Genomic DNA, 23,209 nt, shown 5'->3' on the forward strand with positions numbered 1-23,209 from the left:
GAAAAACAGCAAACAACTGTTTGCTCAAGGGAGAGGTCATTTGCACTTAGGTTAATTAGATTCTCTCCTTGAGAAATGAATGCTGCTTCCCATTTCCCTTCAGTAGATGGATTCATCTAAGACACTTTCAAAGGGTCTTAAAACATTAAGTGGTTTATAAATGAATGAATTATTTGGGGGGGGGGGGAACGAGAATACAAGACATCCCTTCCAAGGTCTTTGATTCTCTTGCTCATTTATCTGTTTAAGATTTTTACCCTGACGTTCCTCAAAAATTTGATGTGGCTAACACTTCAAATGCAACAACATTGGCAGAATTAAAAAGAACACCAAGGAAGTCTCAGAATACAGATGCAACAAAAAGCAAAGGGGGGGGGGAGAACTTTAGGACTGTGACGAACAAGTCAAACTGTGACATCATCTAAAAATAATGCAGTGATTGTTTAGCATTGAAATGTTTTCTGAATTTTTATCCACAAGACTAAAAATATGGCATTGGTATTCAAGATACTTGGCAGCCAACCCTAGCCCAATTGTCAAACATTTCAAACAGAAGGGGCCCACAAGCATTTGTGGACCTGGCAACTTGAGGCTAGTCCCTTCATGAACTGCAAAGGATGGGGTGTCCATGTTATACAAGGAAGCTGGCGGTGTATAGAGGGGAATTAAGAGTATATGGCTCTTCCATTCATGGTCCCAAAGCACTTTCCCTTTGCACCAGTGTTAGGGAACCTGTGGCCCTCCAAAAGTTGCCACTGTACAACTCACATTATTCCTGATCAGTGGCCATGCTGACTGGGGTTGATAGAACTGGAGTCCAACAACAGCCAGAGGGCCACAGGTCCCCCACATTTAAACACATGCTCACAAACTCTGTTCCATTGCAATGACTATTGTTGACTGGAGGAAATCAGCTTGGGTGCTCATTGCCTGCAGGGCACCAGTTGGGCACCCCTAGCCTCTATACAGTGGGACCTCGACTTATGAATTTAATCCGTTCCGAATGCACACTCAAAAACTTCGTATGTCGAGTTTCTCATAGGAAACGCGGTTTCCCATAAGAATGCATTGGAAATGGAAAAATTCGTAAAGTCGAGGAAACCGCATCTAAGAACTCGTAAGTCGAGGAAACAGCATCTAGCCGCGAACGGGTTTTCTGTTCGGATGTCGGAAAAATCGTAAGCACGCGGCCACTTTTTCCGTTCGTAACTCGAAAATGTCGGATGTCGAATAGCCCGTAAGTCAAGGTCCCACTGTACTCTCAAAAATAAAGTATCTTCATTCTGGCTTGTAAAGAACTATTCATTGGTCACCTGTGATTAATAATAATCTTCTCCAGGTGAACAGGAAAATAAGATTCATAAAAGCTCAGGGGAGGTCATTTTAAGAAACAAATGACTCTCCCACTTTTCTTATGGAAATGACTTAAAGCAGCTTAAACCATAAAATCATACACAAAACAGAATAAAGCAGCATAAAAAACAGCATTAAACACCCTCAACCAAACACCTAACAGGAAAAAAACAAAGTCAGCAGGATTTAAAAGAGGAAAAGGAAACCTAGTAAAAGAAACAGAAGGTGATTCCAGCAGTCATTTTCATAAGTCTCTATGAAGAGCCGTATTTTGAGAAAGCAGCAAAAAAGGGGGGGGATAGTCAGGCATGTTTCCTTGGGGGAAGGCATTTCATGATGTCACAGATAAAAAAAAGTCCTGCACCTTTTACTCATCAGGTGAACCCCAGGTCAGCAACAGAATCCAGACCACGACTTCAGATCTTGATCTTAATTAACAGCAATAGGGTACATGTGTTGGCAGATGCATTCATGGAAGTATTTGTAAGCCAACGACTTCACTTAATTTGCTAGCCAAGTTTAAATAAAGGAAGTCTTGTGTGTCTTTATTTTGTCTTAATAGCATTTAGGGAAGTCCAAGCAGCCTTCTCAATGCACCACTTGACAAAATTTCACCCACTACTCGCATCCTTACCGAGAATCTCAAATACGTATAGCACATTTCAAGCACATAGCAAAGCAAATCATTTTCCGTGCATCTCATTTTGTACAACTACATTTGTGGCACTTCAGTGCAAACATCAACAAAATACCCTTTGTACATTATTGTCTCTCTTTATTCCATTCATATGCTCTCTCTGCCATAATAGTACTCAAGGTGGCATACATGATGGATAGGGTTGCCAGACTCAATAGAGGACAGGACTTCTGTGCCTTTAATTGCCCTGCTCTCTTTTGAGTCTGGAAACCTTAATGAGAAACCAGCAGACCCTTTGCTTGGTAATTAAACAAACGGTCTGCTGGTTTCTCTTTAAGGTTTCCAGACTCAAAAGAGAGCAGGGCAATTAAAGGCACAGAAGTCCTGTCCACGATTGAGTCTGGCAACCCTAAGGATGGAAGTGAAGGAAGGGAACACCCCAGAAAGTTGCTGCATAATGTTCGTTTGGAGTGTGCTCTGGGAATTAGTCACCAATCAAGGGCCTAAATTTCATCCGGAACATGTTACTCACAGTTACGGATGCAACTCCAGTCCACTGTAGAAAAGAATGGATGACAGCAGAGGCTTTCATAATCTAGTCTCTCTTTCTGCCCACACAGTAAGCTCTGCACCAGATCAAGGAATTCTTTGCTGACTTTCACATCCTCAGGGAACTTCAGGAACCTCTGAAGTTGAAGCAAAAATAAATCTTACTCAATAGTAAAGAAACCAAAAGCTGAGAGCTGGGATCCAAAGAACTACTTTAGCCAAGCTAAAAAGCTTGCATACCCCCAAAGTGGGCCATTTGGATTTGGATTTATTTTAACATCTCACTAAGCTATACTGCAAACTGCTTTTGAAACTTCCTCCACACCTGAAAACAAAATAAGGAGGCAGCTGTTTGGAGAGACGACAGCCCCAAGTCCTTTCAGGTACATGGTAGGAGCAGCACAGTTATTTGGACCCCAGCCAAAGGGTTATAGTAAAAACATCCAAAAAAAGTCATTAATGAACGGGATATGCACATGCAGCAACTTCACAAAAGCACAGGAAAGCCAAAAAATATTCTTATTAGCTGATGGTGATGTTGTTGTTGCTATATTAGCTATTCTTATTAGGTGCAGCGTACAGAACATCAGATTTCACTTTTTAGTAATGAAAGTTTCTAGCCCTTATGCCAATGATGGGGAATCTGTGGGTCTCCAGATGTTGCTGAAGTCCCAGCTTCCATCAGTCATAGATGTACACTAATGGTCAGTGGTCAGGGGTGATGGGAAATGTAGTCCAGCATCTGGAGGGCTGCAGGTTCCCTGTTCCTGTGCTATGCAAAGCAATGTTTGAAAGCATGTTGACAATGCCTGATGATGGAGACTTTGCCAGTGACTCTGGGTGGGGCTTTACTGCCCCTTCCCAGGAGTAACAGAAGCAGACTAAATAACGCAAGATAAATGATGAGAAATGCATAAATACACATCATAGAAACTCACTTTAGTTGCCACAGAATTTGGGTCAATGGCACAGACTATCTTGCTTTTAATCATGCAAAATGCGCACAGTTCTAGGTAGAATTAAATGTATGATTGAACAAAGTTTTAGTATTGGCTAATCAGCACTAATTTCACAAAGTTCCTGTAGCTAATAATACATCTGTCAATAACGCCCAAAGCACTAGTACAGCAGGAAATAACTAGCAAAGGCTAAGCAATACACGCACACATATGCAGGAAGCAGGACCATATAGACAAACGCTTGGAGCTCTTTTGTTCTGGCAAATTCCACCTTCACATGTACTGAGAACGTTGTTCGTACCTGGAAGTTCATTATGTTATTGAACGTTTTGCTTGAGGTTCCTTCCGTAAATGGTGATTTTCCATACATCATTTCATAGGCAACCACCCCTAGAGACCACCAGTCACATTCTGATCCATATGAACCCTTGCCATTGCTATTCAGAACTGTTAGCATCTCTGGAGCCATATAATCTGGGGTGCCAACTGGCAGTTTGGCATCCACCTGGAAAGTAGAACACAATGGGCGCAGTTACAGCTTATTCTATTGTTAATATACTCTGGAAACCAAGCATTCATCACGTTACTTATGAAAGGAATTTAAGATAACATTTTCTGTGTACATCCCTGAACAAGAAAATAATGGATTTCATTCTTAATACAACATTAACATGATGAACCAAGGAGGAAAAAGGAAATGTGTGTTACATGGGAGGAGTCTGTATTTCGAGCCTTTCAAGTCATAACAAAGCCAAATCTTTTTACCATGGATAACAGATTTTGAAAAGATTGTGATAACACACATTCCTTCCTCCCAGGCATTTGCCTCAACAGCAAAAATGCCTCGCATGAATTATCCACAGTTAATGCTTTTGTCAGCACCAACTTTAGTCATGGTTAATGCTAACCATAATTTCCTCTTTGTCACTACACATAGCACCCAATGTATCATAAGCAGTTTGTAATAGGAAACAAGAACTTCGTCCACTCAAAAACGCCTTTAACCAACTAAATGCCTTTAACCAACTAAGTGCCTTTAGCTAACAGCAAAAGAAATGGCAACTCATCTCATTCATTCAAATCTAGCTGCATCTCTCCTTTCCAATGTGTGAAAATTGCCATGCTACCATTCCCTTCAATAAGCTTAGGTTGCTATATGCCTATCCCACCCGAAATAAGCAGTGGCTTCTACGTAATAGAGGCACACAGGCTTATGAATTAAGTGAAAAATACATTTTAGCACTCTCATAAACTGCCTGGGAGCCTACAGAAACTGAAGCACTTGAGTCTACCAATTGATATGAACAAGCTTCTAGAAGCAAGGATGGGAGAGGATGCTTTTCCTATCTCCTGAACTGTGTCCCCTTACCACTTGCTGTATGTATAGCTACAAAATACATATACATATACATATACATACATATACATATACATATACATATACATATACATATATATATATATATATATATATATATATATATATATGGAGGTGGCAACCCTCTAGCACTATATAGCGTAGCAGACGGAGGTTAGGGAGAGCGAGCTATTTTTTAATGCCTTTCCCAATCCTAAGAGTCTGAACAGCACTTAGGGTTGCCAGACTCAATAGAGGACTGCTCTCTTTTGAGTCTGGAAACCTTAAAGAGAAACCAGCAGACCTTTTGCTTGGAAATTAAACAAAGGGTTTGCTGGTTTCCAGACTCAAAAGAGAGCAGGGCAATTAAAGGCACAGAAGTCCTGTCCTCTGTTGAGTCTGGCAACCCTAACAGCACTACAAGGCTCCTACTCCAATAAGCTTGAAGCTAAGAATAGGAGCACATCCACTATTCTTTATTTGTTATTGAATGGCTCTCTAGCCTACCTTTCCCAAGGAAGACTACAACAAATAAATAAATATGCAAGAAGAAAATGGCAAGACTGACAAAACAAAATAATTAAAAACTAAAGGACAACAGTTCTTTAGATGCCTTTGGCCCAAGCTGTTTAGGGCTTTAAAAGCCAATGTTGTTGTTGTTTAGTCAGGTCCGACTCTTTGTGACCCCATGGACCAGAGCACGCCAGGCACTCCTGTCTTGCACTGCCTCCCGCAGTTTGGTCAAACTCATGTTAGTAGCTTCAAGAACACTGTCCAACCATCTCATCCTCTGTCGTCCCTTTCTCCTTGTGCCCTCCATCTTTCCCAACATCAGGGTCTTTCCCAGGGAGTCTTCTCTTCTCATGAGGTGCCCAAAGTATTGGAGCCTCAGCTTCAGGATCTGCCCTTCCAATGAGCACTCAGGGCTGATTTCCTTCAGAATGGATAGGTTTGATCTTCTTGCAGTCCATGGGACTCTCAAGAGCAGGGGTCAGCCAGAAGTGGCCCATGGGGGTTGTTTAGGCAGCCCTCGAGCCCCCCCCCCCGTACCGAACCGCCTGCTCAGCAAGTCCCCACACACAGCGCGGTGCAGGGACTCGCTTCCGCGGTTCCAAAAATCACGTCTGCACAGACGCAGACACCGGAAATCGCGGGCACACACATTCACACACACGATCCGGCCCACAGAGGGATCTCCGCTGGAGTGAACCGACCCAGGCAAGGTAAACCTTGTCGACCCCTGCTCAAGAGTCTCCTCCAGCAGCACAATTCAAAGGCCAATACAGCACCTTAAATTGGACCCTGAAGCAGATAGGCAAGCGGCATAACGGATGTCATATGGTTAGGGCATCTGGCTCCTGCCAAGTGTTCTTGCTGCTCCATTTTGCCCCAGTTGATGCTTCCAGACTGCTTTCCCCACACAGAGTGCATTACAGTAAGAATGCCTTGCAAGATTTTGTTACAGGTCCCATTAGTACAGTATTGTGATTGCACTTGTTTTGTTAGTGCAAGGATTCATGCTTGGCTTGGGCAACAGAACTTCTGCCCTTCTGCTCCCCAAGTCTGCTCTGAAGGATTGGGGGTACCCTTCCCCAGACATATCTAAGAAGCACATAGGGAAGGAGAAGAAAGGCAAGGTTGCACAAGCATAAAGCCTTGCACTAATGGAACCATCTATTTAGCACTACGTTGGGTATTAATTGTTTACAGATTTCCCACTATCATAACTCTTTCCACAGCAACTCCTTTAACCAGGCATCCCCAAACTGCGGCCCTCCAGATGTTTTGGCCTACAACTCCCATGATCCCTAGCTAACAGTACCAGTGGTCAGGAATGATGGGAATTATAGTCCAAAACATCTGGAGGGCCGAAGTTTGGGGATACCTGCCTTTAACCAAGGAACCCATGCACATTGGGCCTGTGTGTTGCAAAGGATTCTGGGACAAAAAAAATATTTTTGGTTAAACCAACAAGCACAATGACCAATAGACTCAAGAACGCTGGCCTCACTCGGCCTACTTGAGCTGCCCGTACGAACACACCCAACACTCTCCTAGATGGCAGGGGGAAAATTATTTCCTTTAAAAGAAGCTTATTTGACATTTCTGGGAACACAGTCTGAAGACCACTGTTCTTTTAGATTAAATATGCATTAATAAATGCCGTTCGTTTAAGCAGCACAAATTTCCAACTGGCTTTTAAAAGAAAAATTAACAAAAGAATGTAATAATATTATATATCCGAGGCCAGGACTGGCAAATGTAACAAGTTGAGTAATTAGCCAATTTTCATTTCTATATCGAATCATATCCGTTGCATTACTTTAATCAAGAAGCACTTGTTAGCATCACAAGAGACAAACAGTTCTAACGGTAATCAAAAAGACCATTACTCACCATCCACAAGACCTCGGCTACTTAATTACACATTTCAGTTTCTTCCCAAATTAGCAGGAACATCATTAAACTCAAGAACCAGGGTACATTCTAGCTGTCTTTCAGTGCTATCCACTACTTCAGTTTTTTTAACTGAAAGGCACAGCTCTCTCTTCCAAAGTACAGCAATTTGAGAAAACCACATCAACTTAAGCAGAAATCCATATTAATAATGAATATGTAAAACACTCTAAACTCATAGGTAAGGCATTTCAAGAGCCTGCAGTTTCTTGAATATGCATTCAGAGACAATCTGCACTGGGGCATTATTTATAATTACTTTCGGTGTCTGCCACACAGTTATCCATATAGAAGGGATGGCTGACCCATGCCCTGTGAGCTGCCCAAGGTTTTTTTGTGCCTCTCCCAAAAGTTGTCATTCTTAAAAAGGTTGCTAATATTTTCCTTACCAACCAATCACACAGCTCCCTGCTGTGATTCTGCGATGCCAAAAGATCCAGATCCAGAGGAACTATTCACACACTCAAAGAACAGTAAGGCTAGACATAAGCAATTTGGTGAATTAAATACTTTCACCTGTGGTGGCATTGCTTACATTTCTTTTAAAGAAACAGTACACTCATGTCTCATTACTAATAATCTGTATTAAATTAGTGACAACTACAATAGGCACCCGGAGCCAAAAATAAAAAAGCTAAGATGTTTACTTTCCCCATCCATTCTAGATCTTTATTACCTTTTTATCCACCGTCAGTTTGGCGGCAGACCCAAAGTCCACCAGCTTGATGTGTCCTGTTCGGTCAATAAGAATATTCTCTGGCTTAATATCTCTGTAAATAAAAAACCCAAAGCAATCAATAAAAGCTTTCCACAAGACCATAAATGCTTCCCTAATACATTTTGCATTACAAAAACCATTAGAGTGGTAAAATAATAATCCAAAAGGGATGTAGTCAAACACTAGTTCTCAAACTAGTCAGAGTAACACTTTGCAATACCACATGCATCTCACAGAGAAAGAGATTATTTAGAAAGCAAATACTCAAGCAAGTCAGCTGGAACTATATTCCAACTCCAACTGAAGTTGGAAGGTCCAAACTGGGGTTCCTCATGGAGGCACTTGCACTGCTCACAGTCCTGTCCTGTCCTCCACCACATCTTAGAGGGCCAGAGTAGTGTAGTGGTTAAGAGCAGTAGACTCGTAATCTGGTGAACCGGGTTCGTGTCCCCGCTCCTCCACATGCAGCTGCTGGGTGACCTTGGGCTAGTCACACTTCTTTGAAGTCTCTCAGCCCGACTCACCTCACAGAGTGTTTGTGGTGGGGGAGGAAGGGAAACGGAGAATGTTAGCCACTTTGAGACTGCTTAGGGTAGTGATAAAGTGGGATATCAAATCCAAACTCCTCTTCTTAGGCAATAAAGTTACTGAGAATTCTTCAGTGAACTCGGGAGAGTTTCAAAAACTGATGACGACATTGCAACAGGGTGTGCTGTTCAAATTCTAGAAACCCACTGCCTAAAAGCAGATGTTTGACTCCAGCAATCTTAATAGTATCTTAAGGGTGATGTCTCCAAATACAGTTAGAAGAAAGTATCAATAGCTTCCAAAACGGTTCCCTTCACTGAATTCCAAAACCATCCATTATTCCCAGTGTTGAATTAAGCCTACTGGTGTGAGGCACAGCAACGCTTACCGGTGGGCATAGCCCATTTGATGGACACTATGGATGGCCAGAACTAACTCCGCTAGATAAAACTGAATAGTGCTTTCATCAAGTTGATCCTCATATCTGTTTAGGAAGGACAGAAGATCTCCTCCAGGCTCATATTCCATAACCTTCATGCAATTTCAAAGTAAACAGACAAAAAGAAAGCAAAGCTTTGTGAAGCTCTTCTACTATGAAAGGCGCACGGCATCAGCAAACAAGAATTTAAAAAACATTTTCTGTATTCTCAATATATTCAGCTTTGCTACAACAAAAGAAATTCAGAAACTCTACTCTTTCTTACAATCCAGCAATTAAAGTTGGAGTACGGGACCCTAGATACATCAAAAAGTATTTCTTTTTAACGTGGCTCAACTACAAAAATGGCTGTTCCTTGGGAAACGGCTGTGTTAACTATAGCTGATGGGCTTTGTAGTCCAAAAGAGCTGGAGGGCACCAGGTTGGAGAAGGCTGGTTCTAACTGGTTCTAGATTGCAGTCTTGGCCCATTCATTTATGTCTGAGGTACACATGCGTTTTTCAGGATGTGGTTCCAAAGATAGGCTTGGGGGCAATGCCATGCTGCTGGCTTTGGCTGATAGGAATTGTCATCCAAAGGTGCTGGAGGGCACTGGGTTGGAGAAGGCTGGGGTAGAACACCCCCATGCCTCTGTTCCCCTGCACAATCTCCTCTGTTCTTTCCTTGTGTCTATTTTAAATTTTAAGCTTCTTAGGGAAGGTCCTGTCAAAGCTTTGTGAAGCACCACATACAGCGATGGCTGGCTCAGTCTCTTCTCCCCACATTCACCAGTGTGGCATAATGGTGGACTAGGAGAGACCAGGGTTCAAACCTTGCTGGGCCATGAAACTCACTGGGTGGCCTTGGGCCAGTCCCTGCGTCTCAGCCTAACCTACCTCACAGGGTTGTTGTGGGGATTAAAGGAAATGGGGAAGAACCAAGGACATCACCTTGAGCTCCCTAAAGAAAAAGGCAGGGTATCAATGCAGGAAATACAAATACAAGCACATGCAACAAGATATGGAACTGGGCTCAAGATTATACACTGCCCTGCTCCCTTTGCCTTCTTCGTGCATAGCAGGTAATGTTTTTTTTTATTTAAAAATGTGCGCACACACCCCACTTCCTCCACTGGCTTACATCTCCCACATAAGCAAACTTCACCAGCCAATCAAAATATAGAAACAAAAAAAACCACAGTACAATTAAGCAATATACCAGCATTAAAAAGTGAAGTATAAAACAAACTAAGATACAGACAATAAAAACAGCATTAAAAGTTAAAAACCAAGAAGAATTAAAAACTGCAGAAATAAAATAGATTCATTTGAGAAGCCTTAGGAGAAAAGAAGTTTGCAGTCAGATGTCCAAAAACATAGCAATGTTGAGCTTGCTTCGTTTCAATGGGAAGTCCAGCCACAATGCTAAAAGCACATGCTTGAGTCATAGCATGGTTTACTATAGAGTGTGGCTTGAACCAGAGCACCCCACAAGTATTTCAGCATAGTTAAATAGTGGCTTCTGTATGCACAGAAGAGAATAAAATTCACTCACCACTTCACTGTGTACAGTGGAAGGGGAGAAGCATTACCCATGCAGGCCCGAAGGTATCAAATTCTTTATCAATCATGCTTTTCCCCTTCTTCTTAAAATGTTAACATTTAAATACAGTTTTATAATTGAAAAAAAAGTTAATTAACTGTCAAGTATTCTTCATTCTCGCATTGAAGTATTCACTGTTCTGCAGAAAGGCTCCCGCCTTTCCTAACAGGAAGATTTAATGACTAGTTTCCTCCTGTAATTGCTTTGAAGTGAATGCAGTAAAATCAAACTCTATCCAGTGGTCTCCAGCAGCGAGCAACTTGCTTGGCGTGTGAAAGTGAAAGCTGTCAGCCCACCTGAAGTGATGCTGCAAATACAAAACTCACCAAATAAAGATTCTTTTTGTCTTGAAATGCATAATGCAACTGTGGAATCCAAGGGCTGGTACTCTGGGATAATATATTCCTTTCTTCCTCAAAGAATAATACCTGTGAGGAGCAAATATTAATAAATCATCAACTCCTTGGAGGAACAATAAAGTGAGTGCAGATTTGCATTTTGAAGATTCAGCAGCAACAGTCACTCACATCTAAAGTCTTTCATCTACCATGGATCTAGCTTTCCTGTTCTGAAACTGTCAGCCTTTGGATTTTAAAAACCAAGTTCCTAGCCGTCATGGAGAAAGCTATATACAGTACTGTATTTTGGAAAAGCTGCATGTTTAAAGTTCCAGCATTCATGGTCTCCAATTACATTTTCCCTCCCCACACCCCCTGTTACTCACTTTTTCAAACAATGTCTCTCCCTCCCGAAGAGCACCTCTTGTGCTCTTTGATAAAATACTATATGATTCATCATTACTAATCTGCAACATTTGAATTCAGAATTACTTTTTTGGGAATTATTTCCTTAGCACAGAGCTTAAAGAATTCAACTGCCTATCTCTTTTTTTAAAAATCTGATGAACCTGGCTGAATGACCAAGCTTCTCCATTACATAACTACCTACCTGTTGTGTTTCCAGCAGCCTCCATACGGTCTATTCCAGAAAGCACTGATCGCTCGGTGTATTAGGAGTAGATGAGAAAGCTCTCTCAGCTCTCATTTTTTATCCTCCTGGGTTGTTGAAAGGTGGGGTGGCCTATCTTTCTCTGTCTAAATGTTGGGCGTCAGGTGTCCCATGCATCAAAACTCTGTCTCTACAGGTGTCCCCAAGGTCACACAGCCAAACCTGATCAGAGGATTCATCTCCCTCCCTGATAACCCCCTCCTGCAATTCTACAGTTAAAAAGAGGGGAGTTATTATTCCCCATGGAAATGCTGTCAGCTTCTGTGGCATGTGGCATCCTGTTTTCAGGAGGACCATGTATAGTTCTTGAAAGTTTGAGCTTCCTTTTTAACTACTTAGCTTAGTTACTTAGAGGAAATGGGGGGGGCTTATGCTACCTGTTTCCCCTCCATTCTAATCTCAATGAAGCCTCTAAATTTGGAACCTGGGATTTGACCATACAATTTTTGACAACTCAGATCTTCTGCTGCTTGTCAGACCATATTTTCATGCTATATGCTTTGACCAAGGGGAGGTAACTCACTCCAATATGAGTCGGAAGTTGTCCCCTCCCAGGCAGAAATTTAACCTGCTACTCTTCTGAGTTCTGAGTAAGAGGTTCTGAGTAAGAGTTCTGAGTAAAAGTTAGGATGAAGCAGGAGGTGGTGGCAAATGTAAGATGGGGTGTCGCAAGCCCCACAGCAGCCAAGCACTTAAGAGTTTTGTGCTTCACACAGATGCCAGAGAAGCCCGTTCTCTACCACTTCTATGGGTACAGGTACATCTTAAGTTATTTGATCTTGCTCTGGGGCAACTGTATATTTATATCTGTATCACAACTGGAACTCCTGATTGCATACCCTGTTCACAAGCTTTCTCGCTATGAAAAGGTTATGAGCAATTTGAAGATTATAAAATCAAAACAGGAACTTACATGATCCTGTGCCAGCAGCGTCTCCTTGCTCATCACCTTCATAGCGTACACATCGCCAGTCGCCTTCTCTCTCACTACCTGCACTTCCGCAAAGTGACCACATCCCACCACACTTCTGACTTCAAAGTCCTTCACACTGGGCTGAAGTTCTCGCAATGCTGCTACAGAGTCCGAATCTGTGCAAGATTAGACAGACACTTTACGTTGGAGAGAAGCAAACAGTGAAGTGCAATGTAGAATTTAACTTAAATAAACCATGGCCATCCCATCAATAAAATTGTTCCCATGTCCTCTCCTCAGTCCAGATCTAGGGCACCAAAACTGTTCATGTCTCTTTCTATTAATTTTATTTCATAACACTCATATACAGTACAATGTTCAAAACTCCCATTGTTCAATCTAGGCACATTTTGCGACAGGAAATTTCATTAGTACAAGCAGTTTCTGAGCTCTGGGCACAGTACTGCGCCTAAGATTTCAGATTAGAACTGCAGAGTGGAAGGAAAAGAGGATTCTGCCTCCCCACTTCCAGCCACTCTCTTAAGACTGGAAAAGAGACTTTCTTAAGAATATTAGAGGGGTGGGCAGGAGAAGAACTAGATCATGTGAAAAATGAACATAGTATTAACACTGTTCATATATCACTTGATTGTAACAAAACCTCAAAGTGGTTGTGGCTCAGAACATGTGATGCCCCTTTGTACACAACAGTCAACACATATATCATGCCAAAACTATGCACAAGTCCAGCTGCCAGGTAGCATCTGCCCAACAATTCACCAGACTCTTCCATTTGGGAATATTATTTTCTACACTGGGTAAAAAGGAAGGATGCACATACAAGCCCAATACAATATCCTGCTGTTACTACATGGATTTCCTGTTGCAGTGATGCTGCAGCTCAATGATAAAGTATCTGCTTTGCAGGCAGAAAGCCCCAGGTTCATTCTCTAGCATCTCTAAGTAAGGCTGGCAAAAACTCCTGTGTGAAACCCTGGAGAACTGCTGCCGGTCAGTGTGGGCAATACTACCGTAAGATGTGCTGATGGTCTGGCTCAGAATAAGGCAGCTTCCCATGTTCCTAATGCATACGCTAAACATGTCCTTCACAGAATAAATTTACTCTTGCATTTTAAAAAAGCTGTAAGAAAGCCAACAAGACATACACTTTTTAATGAAGTTGCCCACATGCTTGATTTTCATTAAAACAGGGTTGCTGCATTCTTCGAAAAGCACCATTAGGGAGTCCAAAATGCCTTCTCTGGAAAATGGAGACATCTGCTGCTGTGCCACAGAGGGCAGCTTCCCCTGGTAACGAAGACAAGTACCAGTGAGAGACAAGAATGGAAGAACATTGGTAGACAATTCATAGTTGCTAGCAAAATTAGAAGCATATGTTACAACAGGTCACTATGTGTATATATAAAGGTAAAGGTAAAGGGACCCCTGACCATTAGGTCCAGTCGTGACCGACTCTGGGGTTGCGCGCTCATCTCGCATTACTGGCCGAGGGAGCCGGCGTATAGCTTCCAGGTCATGTGGCCAGCATGACAAAGCCGCTTCTGGCGAACCAGAGCAGCACATGGAAACGCCGTTTACCTTCCCGCTGTAGCGGTTCCTATTTATCTACTTGCATTTTGATGTGCTTTCGAACTGCTAGGTTGGCAGGAGCTGGGACCAAGCAACGGGAGCTCACCCCGTCGCAGGGATTCGAACCGCCGACCTTCTGATCAGCAAGCCCTAGGCTCAGTGGTTTAACCACAGCGCCACCTGGGTCCATGTGTATATATAGAACTGCTCAATTTATTTTTCTACTTTTAGGGTGAATAGTTGAAGCTGGTTTTGATTGTGTGTGTGTGTGTTTGTATGCTAGTTAGTTATATTTCCCACCTTTTCCCTAAAGAGCTCTGGGTAACATATATTCCTTCCTGCACCCTCAAGTTTATCCTCACAAACCTGGGAAGGTAGGTCAGGCTAAGAGGCAGTGACTGGCCCAATGTCACCCAGTGACTATTTGAACCTTCATCTCCTGGCTCCTAGTCCAACACTCTAACCACTACACAGCACTGCTTTAATGGCAACGGTCTACTGTCACACTGGTTAGAGATGGCAATAGAAGTACTGAAAAGCAATAATTAATAAGACCACCTTGTGAAATGAAGAAGGAAATAAGTGTCACCACTGCTGTCTCTGCCTCCTGTACTCCGTTTAACAGAAGTCTTTTAAGAGATAACAAAAAAAAGGGGAGAAGTTCTAATATGAACAACATGCACAAACTGTAGAATGTACAGGATTCCGGAAGGTACCATTTATTTTTATTTATTTAACATTTGCAAACTGTTTAACTATAAATAGAACCTCAAGATGTTACCTGTGCCCCACTGACCGAAATGACCAAGCTCCAATGCATCAGATATTGCCCAATTACACCCCACTTTTGTGATCAGCTGGTGGCTGATGATACCAGTCAGTGGGGTCCCGGAGAGTGAAGCAGTTGTTGGCCCCTCCTTACTGCATGGGAGGTACAGAACTTTGAAGACAGCCACAAATATTTGGCCACAATAAATGTTACTCCTTCAACACAACAGAAAGTTTAATATTTATGAATTGCAGGTGCTGATGTGAAACCAGTATAGTTTACACAATATGGGACAAAAAAACATTTACCTGTAAAAGCAGGTTAAGTCTAGAGACACGGCTGGCAATGGGCTCCATCATGCCTCTCTCCGCAGGATTACACACACCATACTTAAACTTCAACATCTTCAAAATTCACCACCAGCAGACACCTCCGAGGATGGATGCTGTAGTTTGTTTCCAATCTGTGTTAAAATTATTAATTTCAAGAAGTTATAAAAAGTTTGGGCTTCCTTCAAATCACACAATTCTATTAAATTAAATTATACCTTTAGAACAGGACGGGGAAGCTGTGGCCCTTCAATGTTAATGGACTCAACTTCGATCGGCCCCAGCTAGCATGGCCAATGTGTCAGAGTTGATAGGAGGATTTAGAAGACTACAGTTTAGCTACCCTTGAATTCCCTACCCTGGAAGTCCGGGAAATCCCCACTCAGCCATGGGTCTCACTGGGTAATCTTGGGTTAGTCACTGCCGCCTAGCCTAGCCTCACAGGGTTGCTATGAGAGCAAAATGGGGAGAGAGAGAACCACATACAACACACTGAGCTCATTGGAAGAAAAGTAGGGTTGATATGTAACAATAAATAATATTTATTTGGCCACTCATGTGCAGGGTTGAGCCCGGAATAAGATGTGAAGCAACAACATCTGTGAGGCGAAAGGTCGCCGTTTGGTGGTAGAACATCTGCTTTGCATGCAGAAGGCCCCAGATTCAATCCTTGGCATCTGCAGCTAAGGCTGGAAGAAACTCTTGTCTGAAACCCTGAGAGAACTGCAGACAGTCAGCACACTGAGCTAAGGTGGATCCAACTCAGTATAAAGCAGCTCACTATGCTCCTGGTTGCAGTTCATTTGCTTTGCATGCAGAGGTCTCATGTTCAATCCCCAGTTTCTCCTACTAGTGCTTGAAACGCCCCCTGGCTTTTTTTTAATAGAACTATAGTTCAGTTCAATCCTTGGCAATTTGAGGTAGGACTCAAAAGCCGAAGCATCTGCGTGGCACACAGAAGGTCCCAGGCTCAATTTCCAGACTTTCCAGGTTACGCGCGTCCCTGAGCATGTGCAGTATGCCTTTCGCCGGTTACCCGCAACCTAGACGTGTACGCGACTTCCAAGGCAGGCTTGAGCCACGTTTTGAAATCCCCCCACCCCCCGGCGCTCGCTCGCTCTCTCTCTCTCTCTCTCTCTCTCACACACACACACATCACATTACTATAATGTATAAAGCACGTGCATCCATCCCCCCTTTGGAAAGAAGGGCATGACAAACATTTAATAAATCATCATTACCCAACGGTATGTCAGGAAGGGAGCCCCCTGAAGCTTCGGCAGCCTTTTCCCCCAAACGCAACGAGCCACACCCGCCGCCACCTCAGAAAAGCGCCTCCTCCGCCTTTCCCGCCATCCGCGTTTGAATGGACGAAGCGGAGAAGAGACGTCACCAGCTTCCCTAAGCCACGTGACCCGAACACCTCCGCCAATCCGCTCGCCGGGTGACGTCACGAGGAGACGGGAGCGCTCCCTGCTGTCCCCATCGCTCCCCTTTCAAAACAGCAGGGAGAGGCGTGGCCATGGAGCGAGATGGGGCGTGGCCAACTCAAAACGGGCCCTAACGGCTTTTTCCTCTCATCCTGTCAGAGCTCGTATTCCCACACCCTGCATATATAATACAAAAGTCTGCAGTGCTTGCATAATAAGACACAATTATTTCAGGGAGGGTCACACAAACACAATTCCCCCCTCCTGTCCTAGCTTTGTCTTTATGTGGCAAATGCTCCACCACACAGATAACAGCTAGCTAGGAAGTCCCCTCATACTGTTTGCATAGTGTAGCAAAATTAAGAGTCACAACTGTTGCCCCGCCGACTTTTGCCTCTGGTCACAGGCACCCGGGCATGTGGCCCCTGAAATGTTGCCATGGAAGGAACATGGCCCTCAGTCGTGAATATACAGTGGAACCTCGGTTTATGAATTTTCGGTTTATGAACGCCGCGGACCCATCTGGAATGGATTACAGTAATTCATTTTCCATTACTTTCAATGGGAAAGTTTGCTTCAGTTTATGAACGCTTCAGTTTATGAACAGACTTCCGGAACCAATTACACCCATGCTTCAGTTTATGAACGCTTCAGTTTAAGTACTCCGCGGACCCGTCTGGAACGGATTAATCCACTTTCCATTACTTTCAATGGGAAAGTTCGCTTCAGTTTATGAATGCTTCAGTTTATGAACAGACTTCCGGAACCAATTGTGTTCATAAACCGAGGTACCACTGTACCATCCATGGTGGCTGGTGTCCATTGGGACCAGCAGAGTAGAAAGCAGGGAGGCCCAGTGGTCAGTGGCGCCAGAGCTAATAACAGGCAACTAAGTTGTAAATATGGAAGCAGGGTTGAGAGACAGCAGACTGAGGATGGTGGGGCAGTGGACCAAAGGGCCACAATAAATGTGATCATGTGTACCCCTGAAAATCCTTTTGAGTGTGCTTCCAGTACAGAAGTTATGGTAGCCTGTTACTTTATGAAACTGATGGTTTTGCAAGTTGCCCCCCTCCCCCCGGGCCAGAAATACAGCTAATACTGTATGTCAGGGGTAGCCAACTCCCAAGAGACTGTGATCTACTCACAAAAACTGGCGGTGATCTACCCTCTTTTTGGAGGTTCAGGTCAAAATTGTTGAGCTTTTTTAGGAAGGAGGAAGGCCCATTTTTTAGGGGTTCAGGTCAAAGTTGTAGGGCTTTTTTTTAGGGGGAAGGAAAGCCCCGTTTCTTTGGGGTGTAGGGCAAAAATGTTGACCTTTTTTTAGGGGAGTCAAAGTTGTTGAGCTTCTTTGGGGGGAGCCAGTGGTCTACCGGTGATCTACCAGAGACGTCCAGTGATCTACCGGTAGATCTCGATCTACCTGTTGGACGTGCCTGCTGTATGTGAATCACAAAGATACAGCTCAAAGCTAGAACGTAAGTTGCTACATGGTACAAATGGCTACACGTAACCCAGGTTCCCAACATGCACAACTGACACAATATAACAACACGGTGGGAATCAGAACTTAATCGGCAGAAATTGCAAGTGCTTATTGCGTACGTGTATTGAACATGAAATGTAAAATTGACGTATATGACGTGGGAATTGAAATGCTTTGTTTGAAATTTTATAAATACCACTGCCTGGACCATCGGGCGGGGTTGCAGTTTTGCAGAACGACTGTAACCTGTTGCTTAGCAATACACAACGCTGGACTCCTAACTCCTCACATTTCTGAGTTTTATTGGCATAGACTCAGGTTATAAGCTATTTTCTGGCTTACAACATTGGGAACTGAAGTCCCAGAAGATATTGATATTGTTGTTGTTGTTGTTGTTGTTGTTGTTGTTGTTGTTGTTGTTGTTGTTATATTGAGGGCATCCTTTGCTTTCAGGTGCTTTGTCTCAGGCCTTAAACACCCAGCAGGAGACCCCAACCAACACCTGCAACTGGTGATGCAAGGGCAGAGCTACCTGCACAGGTAAGGAAGAGAAGGGGATGGGTTCTGTCAAAGACAGCAAAAGCTCCACCTCTCTCCCCTTTTGGTGCATGCATACCACACAGCCTTGCTATGTGGAAACCATGGCTGCATTCATACATTTTAAACTAATCCTGGGAACTATAGTTTGTTATATATGCTGGGAATTGTATCTCTGTGAGGGATAAGCTACAATTCCCAGATTTCTGGGAAACTGACTAAAAAAGCAACAAATGGTGAAAACACGACTTGTGCTGGAACAGTGCGAACTTTGCAGCTGCTGCTGAAGTTGTAAAACAATGTGAACACAGATCTTGTGGAAGCTTTTTGGTAAAAGTTGTAAAACAACGGAGCAATGGAGAACTTTTGAAACAACGATGGGGTATTAGCTCCGCCCAAGGCTTGATGGAAGCATCGGCTGGGAAAAGATAGACATAACATTTTACAACGACAGGAAGGAACACCACGGGTAGAATAAATGTCACACACAGGAGGAATAAGGATATAGCTTCACCTATAAGTTTACAAATCATTTAATGTGTCAAGAGGAATGGATATCTTTAAAATTTCAGTTGTTATATAAGGGATGGTTATTTTGAATGGAATGTAATCGAGAGGAGCAAGATCTCGGGACACAGAAACAAAGTAAAGTATCAAACCATCAATTCTAGCATGCGGGAGGCCACCTAAATTATATAATTTGGCATCTGAATGATTTGGATTAGTAATTGCATTGTAATTTGGCATTGTTATAATGAGGCTACCATTGGATTATTCTAATCGAAAATTAATAAAAATTATTGTCAATAAATAAATAATTGGGTCATTGGTCTGAGCCAAGGAGGCTCGTCTTCTGTACTTGGCACAACCTCCCCTGTGGAAACTGCAGACCACAAGGGAGGCGCACAATGTGACCAGCACCAATTATCAAAGCATATCCAACTGTTCCTCCATAGAGTCATCAACCTATGTGTTCTAGGGCCACTGCAGGCAGGGTTTGGGGTTTGGTTTTTTTTTTGCAGGTCTTATATGGGTTGCAGGGGGTTTGATTCAAGTTTACAATAGTTTAAAATGATATCTGGCGTGGCCTTTTGGCAGGCTCCTGCAACTTTACAAGTTCTATAGCAGGCTTCCTCACCCTCGGCCCTCCAGATGTTTTAAGACTACAATTCTCATCATCATCATCAACAACAACATTTTATCGCATTAGCCGGTTGGCCATAGCACATAAAGGATCCAGGCGGTAACCTACCGCTATTATACAGAGAATGTATCAAATACACTTGCAAAACAGCGAATGTAAAATCATGCTATATAAAACAGAGTTTAGTAAAAACTATGACACATCATGTGTTTTGTCTGTTGCAAAATATTTAGAGAGATCCGAGTCTAGAGAAAGATAGCCTGTCAAAAGACCCCTGAGTTTCAGGGCCTGCAAGATATAGATGCCCACTCCGCAGGTAACCCTGGGGTTAGCGTCCACCAATAGAAATTTCATGCGGTCATCTTCCAAGGCAATGAGCAGAGGAATTAGTAGAAGGAGCCTCAGTCTTATTGCGTCATATAGGGGTAAAAGAAAAAGTGGATAAAATCCTCTCTCTTTCCCTTGTTACACGGGCAGAGTCAAAGGTCCGGGGGGGGGGGGAGTGTTGGAAAATATACCCTGTAGGAATGCTGTGGGAATGGAGTGGAAGCGGGCAAGTGTGAAGGAATTCCCATCATCCCCGACCACTGATCCTGCTAGCTAGGGATCATGGGAGTTGTAGGCCAAAAACATCTGGAGGGCCGAGGTTGAGGAAGTCTGTTCTCATAGGGGCCAACCCCTAGGGGCTGAGGTCCCTCCGGCCTCCTCAATAAAGTATTTGAGGAGGCCACCCCCCCCTCATTAATAGGCATTGCCATTCAAATGGAGTGCATGCACCACATCATGTGATTGATTTTGTGGGGCGGTGCTTACCTCCCCCCACCCCACCCCCCAAAAATTATTCAAGTTGGCACCGCTGAAAGCAACCTAGCATTGATCTGGTGTCCTCAAGATAATCACAACTGCTGTTCTCTGCTGTTAAGCATGCAAATGCACAGAAGACCTGCTGGAGTGACTGACAACCTCAAACATGTGCCTTTTAACTTTCAGAACTCACACCATCCATACCTGATGCTGTTCAATACAAGACATAACATTTCCATGTGTGTTGTCTTCTTGTTTCAGGTATGAGAAATGGCAGACTGATCTTTTAGGAACAGCTCCTGAATTACCTACCGCTTGAGAGAGCAAGTCCAGTGGTACCTTGGTTTAAGAACAGCTTAGTTTATGAACAACTTGGAATAAGAACGCTGCAATATCAATACTGCTTTTTTTAATTTTATAATACAGTACAGTACATTATTGCCTTCATTTTATGGATCAATGGTCTTGTTAGATAGTAAAATTCATGTTAAATTGCTGTTTTAGGGGTTATTTTTCATCATCTGGAATGGATTAATCCATTTTCCATTACGGTACTTTCTATGGGAAAGCATGCCTTGGTTTAAGAACACTTTGGTTTGAGAACGGACTTCCGGAATGGATTAAGTTCGTAAAGCGAGGTACCGGTCACTGTAAGTGTTACTATGTATTGAGTTATGTCTATTTATGGAAAACTACAAGCATTTTAAAAAAAACCAGCTCTGATAAATATGGTTTACTTGATTGGGTTCTTCCTTACAAGGAGAAGAAGAAGAAGAAGAAGAAGAAGAAGAAGAAGAAGAAGAAGAAGAAGAAGAAGAAGAAGAAGAAGAAGAAGAAGCCAAACAAGGGACCTTCTGTTATAAGAACATAAGAAGAGCCCTGCTGGATCCGACCCAAGGTCCATTCTAGTCCAACGTCTTGTTCTCACAAAAGCCAAGCAAATGCCTATGAGAATCCTGCAATCAAGGCCTGAGCATAACAGCACTCTCCCCATTTGTGATTCTCAGCAACTGGTATTCAGAGGCATACTGCCTCTGACATTGGAAGTATTACACAACCATAATACAGTCTCTTTTTAAAAAACATTGCTGACACATCACTGGTTTGTGGCTGATGCTTTGTGATGTCACTGCTGCCAGAGCAACTGTGTGTCCACATCTGTGAAGGTGCCATCTGTCAGTAGAAGGGTATGGAAAAGTGAAAGAGGAGACACACAATCTTGAGTCTCACAGGAACATGGCAAGGGTTCAGCAGAAAGAACATTCTGAGTTCGAGTCCCTTATTCCCACCATGATGGCTCCAGACATTGACTGGTTGCACTGTCGGGCAAGCCTGTGTAAAGTTAACCTCTTCAGCAGTGACAAACTGAAAAGTGACAAGGAGCGGAAACTGGTCTGCTTTGTGGACGTCTCCTGCCTGAACGCAAAAGAGAGAGGTCAGAAGCCATCTACTAGCGAGTCCAGTGACATGGAACCTATTGGTGGATTTGATCTGGAGGAAAAGGAGATAGTTATAATAAAAGATGAAAACAAAAATTCAGCCAACACTGAAGGAGCTGTCTGCTTTTTCAAGCAAGGCCGCTGTGAGAAAGGCAATGTGGTGAACTGGCTGAGTTGTGACCTTCAGAAATATGCCGCCGGATTCCAACATGCGCTAACCCCTGCGAATATCCCTCAAAAACCCAACCCTTCTGATTCAGCAGCAGAAACAGTATCTCAGGACAGCAGTACTTCAACTTTCAACTGTTCTGGTGCCTAAAGAAGAGCCCTAGATGATCATTTCCATTCTGTCAATAAGCTGTGTCTTACAAACAGCCTGCAAAGAGATCAAGGAAGATCATCAATAAATTTTTTTTAAGAGTGAATAGAAGAGGAGAGAGGCTATTTCATTTCTCACTTCAACAGAGCTTGACAAACATAATCAGCAAGATTCTAGCAAATGAATTTGTAAGATACTGTCAAGAAAACCCAAATTAATGCTGCAATCATCTATACACATGTGCCTGCAGTGGAGGCTGGTTTATTAGGGCAAATGCAGGTACTGCCCAACCAATCTCAGTCTGCCCTCAGCCAGTTCCCATCTGTCTGCCTTCTAACTTACAACCGGTCCAGTGGGTGACAGCATTGCCCATTATCTTCCTTCTCCTTAGCCTCAGTATTGCCCTTGTACAATTCAGCAGGGAGGATGATGAGACAAAAGTAATATTAGTTGGCTCTGCCTGTAATTGGTTGCAGCTCCTCCTACTGTCAGGATCCCTGTATTCTGCTGTTCCAGGTCCCAATGAGCACCAGCCACCACTGCTTACTTGAGAGTAGGAACATATGAAGTTCTCATTCGTCTATCTAACTCAGTATTGTCTACACACTGACTTTCTGTATCCAGGGTTTCAGACAGGGCTATTGTCCAGCTTACCTAGAGATGACAGGGATTAAACTTGGGACCTTTGCATGCAAAGCTTGGGCTCTGCCACTGAGCTATGGCCTTTCCTAACTCAACAGTAATCCCCATCAATCTCAGTGGTACTTATTTCTGAAAAAACATTTATAGGATCACGGTGTACATGTTTCTAGTCAAACTTGTCCCTGTAGTTAGAGGTAGGGTTCTCATTAATTACAGAAGTT

General features: G+C 43.1%; 1 protein-coding gene across 6 annotated transcripts in view; it reads right to left on the reverse strand.

Annotated features, from left to right (window-relative positions):
* CIT (citron rho-interacting serine/threonine kinase) overlaps positions 1-16,491 on the reverse strand; it is a 106,730-nt gene extending 90,239 nt beyond the window's left edge. For all 6 annotated transcript variants that reach the window (XM_060269961.1, XM_060269959.1, XM_035099235.2 and 3 more), the window contains exons 1-9: positions 16,429-16,491; positions 15,167-15,321; positions 13,666-13,807; positions 12,500-12,675; positions 10,905-11,006; positions 8,947-9,089; positions 7,989-8,082; positions 3,800-4,003; positions 2,523-2,676 (exon numbers count right to left, since the gene is read on the reverse strand). In XM_060269961.1, the coding sequence (XP_060125944.1) occupies positions 2,523-2,676; positions 3,800-4,003; positions 7,989-8,082; positions 8,947-9,089; positions 10,905-11,006; positions 12,500-12,675; positions 13,666-13,807; positions 15,167-15,262 (1,111 nt within the window). In that variant the 5' untranslated portion in view covers positions 15,263-15,321; positions 16,429-16,491. The remainder of the gene's footprint in view (positions 1-2,522; positions 2,677-3,799; positions 4,004-7,988; positions 8,083-8,946; positions 9,090-10,904; positions 11,007-12,499; positions 12,676-13,665; positions 13,808-15,166; positions 15,322-16,428) is intronic.
* Positions 16,492-23,209: the final 6,718 nt, after the last annotated feature.

The sequence above is a fragment of the Zootoca vivipara genome, chromosome 17 (genome assembly GCF_963506605.1).
Source record: "Zootoca vivipara chromosome 17, rZooViv1.1, whole genome shotgun sequence".
Lineage (NCBI taxonomy): Eukaryota > Metazoa > Chordata > Lepidosauria > Squamata > Lacertidae > Zootoca > Zootoca vivipara.